This window comes from Hemicordylus capensis, chromosome 8, assembly GCF_027244095.1.
Source record: "Hemicordylus capensis ecotype Gifberg chromosome 8, rHemCap1.1.pri, whole genome shotgun sequence".
Lineage (NCBI taxonomy): Eukaryota > Metazoa > Chordata > Lepidosauria > Squamata > Cordylidae > Hemicordylus > Hemicordylus capensis.
The window spans coordinates 2366780-2381067 of NC_069664.1; the positions used below are offsets into that span (position 1 = coordinate 2366780).

The 14288-nt window shown below is 53.7% G+C and overlaps 1 protein-coding gene across 1 annotated transcript; it reads left to right on the forward strand.

Moving 5' to 3' along the window:
- Positions 1–231: 231 nt before the first annotated feature.
- On the forward strand, positions 232–13456 carry TSR1 (TSR1 ribosome maturation factor). Its single transcript, XM_053270280.1, has 15 exons — positions 232–412; positions 1838–1941; positions 2042–2258; positions 2342–2476; positions 3878–4308; positions 5701–5860; positions 6459–6619; positions 8222–8430; positions 8692–8854; positions 9965–10075; positions 10352–10484; positions 10844–10960; positions 11421–11561; positions 12459–12533; positions 12648–13456. The coding sequence occupies exons 1-15, from the start codon at positions 307–309 to the stop codon at positions 12824–12826; spliced, it is 2442 nt and encodes an 813-aa protein (XP_053126255.1). The 5' UTR covers positions 232–306; the 3' UTR covers positions 12827–13456.
- Positions 13457–14288: the final 832 nt, after the last annotated feature.

Consider the following 14288-nt stretch of genomic DNA (forward strand, 5'->3'; position numbering starts at 1 on the left):
GGACATCTTTGCTACCTTTTGTGGGGTGGGGAAGGGGACACACGCCGCTACCCAATTACAGCTGCGCTTAAATCCCGGCTCAGGGCTGGAAACCAAAAAGACGACCCAAGGACCTCCCGGAAGCTAGCGGCTGGGTGCGAGTCTATCATTAATAAGTCTATGAGCACGCGGTGACCTTGGAGGCCGGAAGTGGGTCTCCAAGTGTGGGGTGTGCTGCTGCCGCTGAGACGCCCTGGCGTCACTTCCGGCGCGCGGCCCGCAAAGGGAACCGCGACGAGGAGGGCGCCCGGAGAGGAGCACGTGGCCATGGCTCCGCAGGCTGGAGGCGCCCACCGGGCCGGGGCGCTGAAGCAGCAGAACAAGCCCCACAAGGCCGGGAGGCACCGCGGGAGCAGCGCGAGGAGGCAGGGCGGTGAGCTCCTCCGGGCGCCCCGGGGAGGGGGAGGAGCCATGCAGATGGGGGACTTCATGAGGCTCCCGCTCCCGCCAAGGCTGACCTGGGCGCTCTGAGCGCAGCGAGGGCGAGATCTTGGTTTCTGGGAGGGTATCTCGAAAAAGTAGCGCGTGTGTATTAGTGACGGTCTGCTCGCATCTGTGTGCATGGTGCGGAGCAAAGAATGAGAAGGCAGGCCCCTGCCCCGAGGTGTTCACAGTCGACAACCGACAGGAAGGAAGGCAAGAGGGAGGGGAGGGGATTTGAGGCATAACATAAATACTTGTGTGTATACACACGTATATACACTGATTGATTGATAAAGTGCCGTCAAGTCGGTGCCGACTCTTAGCAACCACATCGATAGATTCTCTCCAGGATGTTCTGTCTTCCGCTTGGCCTTGAAGGTCTTGCAGTGGTGCCTTCATGGCAGTCGTCATCGAGTCCATCCACCTTGCTGCTGGCCGTCCTCTTCTTCTCCTCCCTTCAACTTTCCCCAGCATTATGGACTTCTCGAGGGAGCTGGGTCTTCGCATAATGTGTCTGAAGTGTGATAGTTTGAGCCTGGTCAGTTGTGCCTCGAATAAAAATTCTGTATTTGAAGTCCAGCTTTCGCATCCATAGAGTGTCACGGGAAAAACCATGGTTCAAACGATTCTAATCTTTGTAGGTATAGACACGTCACAGCATCTAAATATCCTTTCCAAGGCCTTCATTGCTACCCTACCAAGTGCTAGTCTGTGGCGTATTTCTTGACTGCTGGATCCTTTACTGTTGGTGGTTGATCTTAAAAGGCAGAAGCTATCCACCACTTAATGGCACAGCGGGGAAACAGCTTGACGACCAAACCAGAGGTTGCCAGTTTGCTGCAATGGCCTTTGGTTGGAGATTATGGGAGTTTTAGTGAACAGCATCTGGGAATCCCTGTTGGAGGGAACAGTGCCTGCAACCTTGGAGAAGCCCCTGCCAGTCTGGGTAGACGGTACTCAGCTAGATGGACCAAGAGTTTGACTTGGCAGGAAGAACATAAGGCAGCTTCCTATGTTCCTCCTTCCATAGGAATGCATGGAATCCAATGCATTCCATGGCCATTTGGCAGGAACCAGAGCTTTCCAGTGGGCATTTCCTGTCATTCACTCCCTAGAGCATCTGCTTTGCATGCAGAAGGTTCCAAGTTCCCTCCCTGGCAGCATCTCCAAGATAGGGCTGAGAGAGAGGCTCCTGCCTGCAACCTTGGAGAAGCCGCTGCCAGTCGGTGTTGACAATCCTGAGCTAGCTGGACCAAGAGTCAGACTCAATATGTGGCAGCTTCCTCTGTCCCTCTGTCTGATTCAGTACAAGGCAGCTTGCTGTGTCCCTGACAGCTGCTCTTCCCTTCCCTTCCCTCTTCCTCTCTTTCCACAGGCCGGATCCCTGCCAAGATGCTCAGCCGGCAGCAGAACCGCAACTTGGCCAAGCTGGACCGCAGGCACCGGGCCCTACAGCTGCGCCGGCAGCACCGGGAGGCAGTGAGTGAGCAAGAGGCGGAGAGGAGGTGGCAGAGGGGGAGCCCAGGCCGCCTGTTGCTGGAGGCCAAGAGGGATTCCTGGTTGTTCTCTGTGGTTGCAGGTGCTGACGGAGAAGCGGCACTTGGGCCGCAAGGATGGGCCACCACACCTAGTGGTGATGGTCCCGCTGCATGCAAGAGTCGTTGCCCAGAGAGCTCTGGGCCTCTTTCAGAGCAGCGAGGCAGATGTTGTGCACCAGGCCAAGACTGGCCCACCTGGTTTTGCCTTGCTGTGCCCCCGCTCCAAGCTGCACTGGCGTTTTGTGGCTGCCGACACAGGTAAGGGCACCAGCACACCTGCACGCACGCAGCTTTTCCAGGAGGTGATGCTCGGCCTTATCCATGCCATTCTCACCCCCCAGGAAACCTGTGCACTGTGCTGGACCTCGCCAAGGTTGCCGACACCCTCCTTTTTGTGCTGGATCCTCTGGAAGGCTGGGATGCTGCTGGCGATTCCTGCCTCTCCTGCATCTTTGCACAGGGCCTTCCCAGCTATGGTGAGTGTGGACTGAAAGGCAGGCGTGCTGGCGGGGAATTTTTTGCTCCCCTGTGTTCTTCCTGGCAGGCTAGGAGCCAGGGATGGCAGCAAGGGGTGCTAGTCTCGGTAGCGAGGGGGATGCCCTCTGGCTGGGCAGCAACTCTGAGCCTCGTTAGGACAGAGGGGGCAGGAAAGCTGCGTGGCCCGACGATCTTATTAAAAGGGGATTTGACACATTCACGGAAGCAAAGAGGGAGAAAGAAAACAAAAGAAACCTTGAAATATAGGATTCAGTGATAACATGAGCAGATTTGTTCACCCCCCTCCCTAGCTGCTTTTAAGGCCCTTCTTAAGACCTACCTGTTTCGCCAGACATTTACCCTTTAGTTTATTTTTAATTGTTATTGGTATGGTGGTTGTCCTCTGCCTAGAGTCTTTGGAGGAGGCAGCATATAATGAACTAGCTTATCCCACGCAGAGCATTTGCGCTCTTAGACTTCATTGCTCACTCACCCCCCTCAGCTGCTCTCCCCTCAGACACTGAGCAGTGGCATCCGTCACTGCTGAGTCTCCTCGCAAGGAGGATGGCTAAGCCGGGGCTTCCCTTCCAGCCTGCACAGATGGTCCTCAGTGCATCCGTACGCCCCAGCGCAGCTGTTCTCCTTGCAAGGAGACTCGGTGGTGGCGGATGCCACTGCTCCGTGTCTCTTTCTTTCTTTGCCGCCTCCTCGGCCTCCCTCCCTCCCTCCTCAGCAGCAGCTGCCCTTCCAGCAACCCTCTCTCGCCAGAACTCTCGCGAGAGCTGCCACGCACGGGATTAGCCCTGGGTACGTCTTAGCAAATTAAATATATAGATTTTAAATAAATATGAGCACGCACAAGAGAATCCTAAAATGTTCATCGTACAACCCCTACAGTTGTAAATGTTAACCTTACAACTCCTAAGGTTGTAAGTATAGACAGCTCCCATCTGGCAATACCTGTTCTTGTTTGTTAAATATTTATATACCGCTCTTCACCCTAAGACCCCAGGACGGTTAACAACAAGATAAAAGCAATAAAACATAGCAAAACAGAATGATGAAAAGTTTAAAGGGAGCCAAGGCCAGTTCATTGGCCAAAAGCCTGGCTAAAAAGTGCAGTCTTCACTTTCCTCCTGGAGGAGCTGTGTGGGTGTCAGCTGAATGCTGAGCATACAGGGACTCCTGCCCTCCACCATCCGGTGCAGAGAGGCCGAGGGGATGGCCGTGGAATTCCAGGCCAACCTTTTGAGGTCGGCGTTGCCTGGCGTCTGCTGGTGTCTTATGCATTGGGTCTGCTCTGTCTCAGAGAGAGCTTTTCCCTGGGCTCCCGTGGTGTCTCTGCTGCTGGTCATAGCAGCTGTGCTGACGTTGGCGCTGCTTCTCCTTGTCACCTCTAGGCCTCGCTGTTCAAGGTCTTGCCGACCAGCTGCCAAAGAAGCAACTCGATGCCCGGAAGAAGCTGAGCAAAGCCATTGAGAAGAGGTTCCCCGAGGCCAAGCTCTTCCCCCTCAACACGGAGCAGGAGTCTGCGTTGCTGCTGCAGCACCTCACTATCCAGAAGCAGCGGCGCTTGGCCTTCCGAGACCGGCGAGCCCATCTACTGGCTGACACTGCCGAATTTGTGCCCAGCCCAGACAGTGCCCTGGTGGGAACCCTGAAGGTCTCTGGCTACGTGAGGGGGCACAGCCTGAATGTGAATTGCCTGGTGCACATTGTGGGACATGGAGACTTCCAGATGAGCCAGGTGGATGCTCCGGCAGAGCCTTTTGCCCGGAACCCCCGGGTGATCAAGCGGCAGCCAGCCAATGGCCAGGACGCCGAGCTGCAGGTGGGTTCTGTTGCCCTGCAGGGGATTCGGATGGGTGAGATTGGACAAGGGGTGGGGTGTCGGGGAGAAGGAATGTGGCCTGCAGTCAGCCTGGAGGCCTGGCAGCAGGGAGGAAGGCCCGGAAGGACCCTCTGTGAACCTGCTCGGACATGAAGATGAATGGAGGAGAGATCCATGGCTGCTGGCTACCGTGACGATATGCTGCTTGCAGGTTCAAAGGCAGCTTGACTGACTTCTGCAGAAGCAACAGCAAACGGGGCTCTTCTGCCGACAGGTCCTGCTTCTGGATTTCCCAGAGCCAGGCATCTGGTTGACCCCCACCGTGGGAAACAGTGGGGGACTAGAGAGAGCTTTTGCAGCAGGGCCCATTTTTATCCTCTTATCTGTGATAGGCGAGGAGGAAACACTCTTCAGGTTCTTGGGGGCCCAACCACTGGAGGCCTGGTGGCTGGAGAGAGTAGGCTGGTTCTCACGACCAGTGATAGATGAGGACCGACCCATGTTCGGGAGTCCTGTGCGCTCCCATTTTGCTGTCCTGGGCTTGTGAAGAGCAAGGCAGGAGGCGGGGGAACCAAGCATCGGTGCGGCTCGTGCTGGGCCGGAGGGCTCTGTCCTGTTCCGCTGTTGAATGAGGAAGGAGAAAAAGCCCTCCAGCCCAGTGGGAGCCTTGCACACCATTGCTGCTGGTGCCTCCTTCCTTGCTTTTCACTCACACAGGATCACAAAACGGGAGCGGGCACAGCTCCTGAAATGTCCTGCCCAGTTACTGGTGGTGCAAACTAGCCTGGTGTTCAAATGCTGCTGCTATTAATAATACTTATATTATTATTATCTTATTAAAATATTGATATCCTGCTTCTCCAGTACAATTCTGCTCGGGGCGGTTTGCAACAGTAAAATAAAAAATTAAACAAACACAGTGTAGAATTAAAACAAATCCAATTAAACCCCTCAGGCTGTAGTAAAACACACCAAAAAGCCTCTGTGAACAAGGAAGTTTTAAGATCCTTTAAAAAATACTTTAAGGGATGGAGCATGGCAAAGCTCTTCTGGGAGGACATTCCAGAGCCAAGGGGCCACCACCAAAAAGGTCCTGTCTCTGGAACTCCCTCTCCAAGGAAGCTTACCTGGCAGCAGGTTGGATCTCTCTTTCAGGGCCAGGTGGAGTCCTTTTTATTTGTGCGTCAGATCTATTTGTTTTATCTGGTTTTAACACTGGGGTGTTGACCGAATGCACCACAGCTTGCTGCTCTGTGTTGGTGTCTTGCATCTTGATCTTTAACTCTTTACATAAGCCGCTGCGGTAGCCTTGTCAGCTGAATGGGGTTGCATTTAAACACAAGATGCTTTTCAGTCCTCCACATGGAAGGCTTTTGTGCTTCCCTCTCCTAGGAGGACCTTGGCAGTGGCGCAGTTGAGATGGAGGAAGGTGTGAAGGTACTAATGAGAGCGGACCCCAGCCAGCAAGAGTCTTTGCAGTCGGAGGTGGTCCCGGACCCCATGGATGGCGAGCAGACCTGGCCCACCAAGGAGGAGCTCCGAGAGGCAGATGGTCAGTTGAAAACTGCTGGGAGGGGTTCTCTCCATCCTGCCCCTTCTGTGCTGTTGGCCAAGTCTGTCCCTTAGAGGGGGCTGGGGCAGTATACCTCCCTTCCAGCTGCCCTCCAAGATGATGCTCCCCCATGGCTACTCAGGCAAAAAGGAGTGCAAAATAAGGCTTTTCGTAATTGCCCTCCTTCTTGAGTTTCAGAGTTTTGCACGTATTTTACCCCAGAGTGCCCAAAGCCCTGTTCACGGTCTTGGCTTAATGGGTACTGATTATGTGCTCATAAATTGGGGTCTGGCAGAAGGTAAATTGGGGTCTCTGTATAGCATCAAAGGCTTCTGACTCTCTGATGCTCAAAAGCTGCAAAAATGCAAGTCTGTAAACCTCTGAGTCGGCACAGGCCAGTTGTCTGTCTCGGCCTCTGCGTTCCCCAGCTGTCAAATGGGACTGCATGCTTAAGAGTGCTGACCCAGCTTGCTGACTCTCTTATTGACATTTAAACATTCTTTTCCACGATTGGCCTTGTGCTGACGACTCCTCTCTTAGTTACCTGTAAAATACAAGTGATCCGTTGTTTTGGCTTCTGACTATGCAACACCCACAGAGGCCCTCAAGCAGAGCAAGAAAGTGACCAAGAGGGTCCCCAAAGGCACGTCTGTCTACCAGGCTGCCTGGATCGTGGATGAGGATGAAGGAGACGATGGCAGTGAGGAGGAGGAGGAGGAGGAGGAGGAAGACGCTTGTATGGAAGAGACTGTCTCCCAGGTACTGGCATCGGTGCTGTTTCCTTCCTTGCCTGGCTAGAGGCCAGACAGAGTGCTGCCATTGCTGAGAGTTTTTATGAAGGGAAGGGAGGGCCAAATAAGCTGGTTCTGGGTGTCGCAGAAATGAAGCCTGAAGGTTGGGGGGGGGGCCACAAGGACCTTGGGTTGCCAGCCCACCTCCCCTCTTCCTTGCCAACGACCCGCTCCCTTCTGCATAACTTCTAGCACGGGGGAGACACTCGCTGTTTCTTCCCTTCTCCAAATCACAGGGAAGCGGGGGCCCGTGGGGAGGATTGTGCACTACTTGGCCTCCTCCTCGTGTGGGGCACACGTCGCTGTGGGGAAGGGAAGCGGCATTGAGAGATGAATGGGGGCAGGTGGAAGGCCGTGGCAGTAGAGCTCTACTTGTTCCGCAGATCTTCTCCTGGTGCTTTATCCATTTGTCTAGCTTGTTCTCACAACCATAAACTGGACAAGCGTCCTACCCGGCTTTTGGAGCTGTCGGCACTCCCAGTTTCTGTTGTCTGTGATAAAAACCTAGGTTGGCAGAGGGGGAACGGATTGTGTGGGAGCTTCACACGGGGCTGAGCGGCTTTTCCTCTAACCTTGTGAAGGGAGGAGAGCTGGTCTTGTGGTAGCAAGCATGAATGGTCCCCTTTGCTAAGCAGGGTCTGCCCTGGTTTGCATATGAATGGGAGACTAGTGTAACACTGAAGGACTCCTGCCTGCAACCTTGGAGAGGCCACTGCCAGTTGGTGTAGACATTACTGTGCTAGATGGACCAATGTTCTGACTCGGTATTTAGCAGCTCTCTATGTTCCTGTGTAAAATTCTGGGTACAAGAGCTATCTAGGATGGTGCTGTCCTGCCCATCTCCTCTCATGAGAACCAGCCTATTGTATTGCTAATTTAATTTAATAAAACAATGCATTTTTAGAAATGGAAAATTTTCCATTAAAAAAAACCTCACGTAGTAGAAAATTTTCTACCTTGCATCACTTACAGGTGGAATTTTCCACCTTGCATCACTTACAGGGTAGAAAACCTCACGTAGTAGAAAATTTTCCACCTTGCATCACTTACAGGGTAGAGACAGACAGGGATGGAAGGAGAAACACAGGAAGCTGCCTTCTACTGAGCCAGACCCTTGGGCCTTCTAGCACAGACTGGCAGCGGCTTCTCCAAGGCTGCAGGCAGGAGTCTCTCTCGGCTTCATCTTGGAGCTGCTGCCAGGGAGGGAACTTGGAACCTTCTGCATGCAAGCAGGCTGGTGCTCTTCCCAGAGCATCCCCATCCTTAAAGAGGGATATCTTACAGTGCTTTCACAGAAGTAGTCTCCCATTCGAATCCAAACGAGGGCAGACCCTGCTTAGCAAAGGGGACAATTCATGCCGACGACCTCAAGAGCACACTCACCAGGAGTCGTCATTGAGGTTTCCCATGTGTTGCTATTGTCCCCAGCAGGATCTGTACTGATATTTTAGTCCAAAGATCTCTCTCCTGCCTTTTCACCGACTGGTCTTCCAGACAGCTGATGTACAAGGCACATCCTTGCTGTCTGTCTAGCTCCGAAGCCTAGCCAGGCTGCTTTCTTGTGTTCCAGGATGGGAGTGGCAGTGTGGAGGAGGAGGAGGAGGAGGAGGAAGAAGAAGAAGAAGAATGTGAGACCATGACTCTGCCAGAGACTGAGCAGGACAATGAGAAGATGGAGGAGGAAGAGGAAGTGATGCTCGAGAAGTACAGGCAGGAGCGGCAGGAGGAGATGTTCCCAGACGAGGTGGACACCCCCCGGGATGTGCCTGCCAGGATCCGGTAAGAACCTCCCGCTGGCAGGATGGGGAGATCCAGAGAAGCAACTCTGATCTGCTGCCGAGCCTGCTCCACTCTGCCACGTTTAGAATGGCTGGTTCAGTCTGCCAAGGCCAGGCCTTGATTCTGCCACAAGCCCCTCTGGGAGTATGGAACCTCCTTCCACTTGCTGTTACAGCTGGCAGCTGGGCTGGGGAGGGAGGTGAGGACAGGTGGGTGGGATCAAGGCGCAGGCAGGGGAGCTGACTTCCTCTGGCCTCCCAGGTTCCAGAAGTACAGGGGTCTGAAAAGCTTCCGGACATCTCCGTGGGACCCCAAAGAAAACCTTCCCTGGGATTACGCCCGGATCTTCCAGTTCCAAGACTTCTCCCGGATGAGGAAACATGTCTTCCGGCAGCTGGAGAAGGAGGAGAGCGACGGAGCTGCGGTGAGGGCATCCCCCAGAGGGGCTTGGGCCAGGCAGCTCTGCTGTGGGCCCCCAAAGATACTGTGAACACAGTGCTTGGCCTGCCTCAGGAGCCTGCTGCGAGCGCTGTAGGCCAAAGGAGGGGACTCCAGCCTGGCCGCTGGGATGGGACTGGCTGCACTGGAGCTCCCCTCAGCAGCTTCACTGCAGGTGCCGGAGGGAAGTGAGCGAGGCCTCCCTGCTTGAAGGTGCCTGCAGGAGGAGGAGAGCCTGTCAGGAACGGGAGCAAGGAGCCTTTCTCTGGCTGGCCCACTGCTTGCGGCACCAGCTGAGGCAAGCCTGTGTGTGCTTAAGCCAACTCCTCTAGGGTCCTGACATGTGCCCCTTCTGTCGCAAAACCTCAGCTCAGGGACCCCATAGGGATTTGTGTGCATGCACGCACACACACACACACACACACAAATGTTAGATGTACAGATATGGGGCAGGCTACTCCACTTGCTTACACGTCTTATAACTCTTAACATTTGAGAAAGTGTTTATGTGCGCGCGCGCGCGCACACACACACACACACACTGTACATACATGAACAAATTGAAGTGTTACAGTTGGGGAGAGAGGCTGCTCCTGTCACCAACTCGCATCCACACTAATAGGCTTCTTTACTGAAATTAATGGGATGGTTCCTTGTCCTGTTGATGGAGACGGGAATACTCAGTACTACTTTGCTGAAGCCTGTCAGGCTGAGGGGAGGAGTCTGCTGAGCTCCAGCATGTGGCCAGCCAGTCAGGAGTTGAGGGGGAGGGTGTCCCCTTCTGTAGCGTCTGCATTGCTACAGATGTGTCGGCTTGAAGCTGGCGGTCCCCAGATGGGGAACAAATAGCGTGGTGGCAGGAGGGCTCTGAGTGCGCCCTGGGAGCCCTTCAAGCATCCCTGTTAGGAACCCTGGTCTAGGGAGACTTTCAGAATTCTCTGGAGGCAAGGAAAGGTTTCTAATCAACCATCTAATGGGCAGAAAGTTGACCCACCGTCCCCAATAGCCAGCTGCACTCTGTGAAGTGAAATATGAGTGTCTTCTGCCTCCCTCTGAGGGTGTCGGGATCCAGGTCTGATGACTCTGTTTTCTGCAGGTCGGCTGGTATGTTACGCTACACATTTGCAACGTCCCCGTCTCTGTCATGGAGAGTTTTCAGCAGCGGCGTCCCCTGGTGCTGTTTACGTTGCTTCCCCATGAACAAAAGGTGAATCCGAGGGGCTGGGGGGAGAAGCTGGCATTTTTTGTGGCCAGTGGTGGGGAGGAGTCCTGGCCACGGCCCCTTATGCACTGTCCTAAAGCCAGGCCGGAGAAGCCCGTGATGACTCTTCACCGCAATGTCTGAACCTGTCCGATGCCCACTGACGACCCTTTTGTGACCTGAGGCTTCCCTCATCCCTCCCCCTGTGCTGGGCGAGAGTTGCCTGTGCCTGGCAGGGGGCTCAGGTCTCCTCCTCCTCCTTGTTTCCTGCCTGGTCTGCAGATGTCGGTGCTCAACCTCCTGGTGAGACGCCACCCAGGCAACAGCGAGCCCGTCCGATCCAAAGAGGAAGTGATCGTCCATTGCGGCTTCCGGCGTTTCCGGGCCTCCCCTCTCTACTCCCAGCACAGCTCAGGTGGGAGAGTGTTGTCCGTTACCCCAGATTTCTGACCCTGCAGTGTCTGCCTGTCTCAGTCTGGGGTAGGCTTCGTGAAAGGGCCTGGAAAAGGTTGCATGTCAAGATCTCGGGTTCTCTCTCCCTGGCATCTCCAGGGGCAGGACTTTGGATCGCAGGCTGGGAAGGAGCTCTGGAACCCTGCTTGATCTGCTAGAGAGGCACGTCTTGGAACGGTGCTTCTCTCACACTTAGCCAAGGGAGCAGCTGTCCCTGATCAGCCCTTGGGAAGCGCCAAGGAGGCCTTGAGTGGGGTTTCCAAAGGGAGCTCAGTGTGCAGGAGAGATGCTGAGCCTGACCCTCCCTCTCCCCTTCCTCAGCGGACAAGCACAAGCTGGAGCGCTTTCTGCGTGCCGACACGGCCACGGTGGCCACCATCTACGCCCCCATCACCTTCCCGCCAGCTTCCGTGTTGCTGTTCCAGCAGAGGAGCGACGGTAAGTCGGGCCCCGCTGGCGACTGGGACAGGGCCGTCTCTGTGAGAAATCAGTTTGTCGTATTAATACACCCCCTTAGGTGGTGTATATAATTTGCAATACAACCATTCTAAAACAGGATGAAGTGAGTAAAACACTTTTGAAATAAAATGAGCCGTTTGAAATTAAGAAAACGGGTGTGTGTGGAAGGTCTCTTTCAAGACGGCCTGAGATGGAGAAGCGCTTATTTTGACAGGGAGCACTTTCCAGAGCCCCGGGGCAGCCACAGAGAAGGCCCAGTCCCGAGTTGCCACCGAACGAACAAGCTGCTGGTAACTGTAACCAGACCTCAGGTCCACTTGCAAGGAGGGACCTTGATAAGCTCCAAAACATGATCTGGAGGATGTCAACAGCTCTCTCTCTCTCTCTCCCTCCCCCTCTCCCTCTCCCCCCCACCCCGCGTGTGTGTGTGTGTGTGTAGGGTCACACAGCCTTCTAGCCACTGGCTCCCTGCTCAGCGTTGACCCCAACAGGCTGGTCATCAAGCGGCTGGTGCTGAGCGGCCACCCGTTCAAGATCCTCGTCAAGATGGCAGTTGTGCGCTACATGTTCTTCAACAGAGGTAGGGGTCCTGGAGGGTGCGGCCGGGGGAGGGCGAGGAACGACTCCTGAGCTCAGTGGCAGAGGACGCATCATGGTCCTGTGGGCAGCATGGAGGCCCAGCCCCAACACATGCTGCTTTGATTGGCTTGTTGGCAGGGGGTGGTGCCGGCGGCAAGCTCCCCTGCCCCAAACACAATATGAAAGGGAGAGCTCCACCCTACCCCCGATACAAAGGCCTGTTGTCTTGTTTCCCCTGCTCGGAAACTGCTGAGAATTGCAAGTTGCGGGGCAGGGTGTGTGTCTGTGTCCTGTTGCTCTGGGGCAGGCACCAGGCCTGTTGGCCCTCACGGTCTCCTCCTCAAATGCACCCAGCACCCCTCTGCTTTGATGGAAGGCCTGCATTCCAAGGGAGACATGAAGCTGGGGCTTCCTAAACCTCCCCCCCCTACACAGAGTCAGACCCTTGGTCCATCTCGCTCTGTCTTGTCTACACTGGCTGGCAGCAGCTCTCCAAGGTTTCAGGCAGGACTCTCTCCCAGCCCTACCTGGAGATGCTGCCAGGGACTGAACTTGGGACCTCCTGCACAGCAGATGCTCTGCCACTCAGCCAGGGCCCCATCCCCTGACGGGAATATCTTAGAGCACTTGCATGTAGTCACCCATCCGAATCAAACCAAGGGAATCCCTGCTTATCCAAGGAGACAGCTCATGCTCGCTAATGCAAGACAAACTAAGCTCCCATGATCCTCAGCAGGGAGTTGTAATCCAACAATACCTTTTGCGGCGGGCTGGGGGTGTTTGTGAAGCTCTGCACGAAATGAAAGGAAACATGGCATGTTGCAAAAGAAGTTGATAGCGGAGCTGCTCCTGACGGTTCTCATTGATTCATATTCTCTCTCTCTCACCCACCCTACAGAGGATGTTTTGTGGTTCAAGCCGGTGCCGCTCCGCACGAAGTGGGGTCGGAGAGGGCACATTAAAGAGCCTCTGGGTAAGCGGGCTAGGCCTCTGCAGAGGGGAGGCTTGCAAGCCACGTGGGCCACCAGCCCGCTCCTCCTCTAAGAAATATTGCAGGGGCTAACTCCAAAACCTGTTCCTCCTCCAGGTACCCACGGCCACATGAAGTGCCAGTTTGACGGGCAGCTGAAGTCCCAGGACACTGTGCTGATGACCCTCTACAAGCGGGTTTTCCCCAAATGGACATATGACCCCCACGTCCCAGAGCCATGGGTCAGGCATAGGAGCCCCCTCCTTAGTGAGGAGGAGGGCGAGGGCATGCACTAGCAACTGAGGTGCCTCTGTGCCTTCTGACACCAGCCCGGCTTCATTTGTATCTATTTATTTTTGGAGGAAATACAAGTTCCCAAAAAAGTCTTGATCTGAGGTTTTTTTCCTTTGCCGGGCTAGCAGCTGGGGGTGGGGTTTCAAGTCCATGAAGGCCCCCTGGCAGAGAGTTGGTTTGTGGCTAATTCTGTACAGAAGAGGCTACTTGCCATCTTCTCCTCGTTTGCAGAGGGCAGGCAGCATGTCTGAACTTGGGGTAAGTTTGGCTGAGGGTGATGGGAGTCTTAGTCCAACAACAGCAGGAGCCCCAAGACTGTGAAGCCTACAGAACATGAGGTGTTCAAGAACACCACCTTCTTCACAAGCCCCACTGACTATTAAGATCCGGGGAGGCTCAGCTGTGGTTCGCGGAGGGCTCTGGAACATGCTTCCAAAGGAGACCAGAACCTCCCGATTTCTGGCGGTCTTTCAGCAACTCTTGAAAACACACTTATCAGGCTTCTAATTTGTGTTAAAAGTGTTGTTGGTTATTAATTTTCTATATATAATTGTTTCTAATTTGTAAAAACTTGCCCAGATGTTTTATGTGGGACAATATATGAATGTGAGAAATTAAACAGCAGCAGGAGAGACATTTGTTTTCTTTAACTTGAAAACAAGCAGCTCAGACCAGTATGTTCTCTCTTCTTTTTAATGTGTGTGTGGAATGAATTTTGGGGCAGCAGCATCAAGGTAGAGTGTGCACACCCATGCATTCAGAATGGGGCCCTTCCCATTCAACCTGAGTGAGATCTAAAATTAACTAAGCACCCATTTTAAAAAACCTTGTGAGCATGTTGCACGCCTTAGAGGGAACACTGGCTCAGACCCAATTTGACCCTTGTTTGTACACTCTTGAATCAAGTGGTGTTAGATTTTTTTAAAGGGATTAACCCCAACAAAACATCTGCATTTGGGAGAAATGCCCTGTTCAGGTCCCCATCTGAAGAGAGGTGGCTTTAAGAAGACTTTTCAGTTGCACGGTTGCTCCAAAACAAGAGGTTTCTTTGGCAAGCAAAATGGCATATATAAACGTGAGTGTGAGGGACAGATCAGACCACTGTGATTCGCAAGAGCTCTTGACTTGATGAAAGGGGAAGACTCCATATTTGGTACTACTGAGGGATAACTGCTGCCCCTGTATCTTACCAGTACAATAATTTAACCCTCTCCCTCTACTATTTCCATGAGCTGCAGCTTCAGTCAAATTTGGAGACCAACCTGGCTGCCACATTCTGTACCAACTGCAGTTTCCAGACTACATACAAAGGCAGCCTCACATAGACTGACTTGGATTATACATATTGCCCAAAATTGCATTTCTGGTTTTCATTTCATTCTGGTTATAAAAGTTCTGTTTAAGGGTTGCCTATAGACATTGGAATTATTTGCACTTACACAGAGTAAGCTTGGAAACCAAAAG

What these genes read in the sequence shown, in the direction of transcription:
- TSR1 (XM_053270280.1), top strand. Translation starts at nt 307, where the DNA reads ATGGCTCCGCAGGCTGGAGGCGCCCACCGGGCCGGGGCGCTGAAGCAG. An exon ending in CTACTCCCAGCACAGCTCAG is followed by an intron (nt 10,485 to 10,843) that starts GTGGGAGAGTGT and finishes CCCCTTCCTCAG; the next exon opens with CGGACAAGCACAAGCTGGAG. An exon ending in GTTCCAGCAGAGGAGCGACG is followed by an intron (nt 10,961 to 11,420) that starts GTAAGTCGGGCC and finishes GTGTGTGTGTAG; the next exon opens with GGTCACACAGCCTTCTAGCC.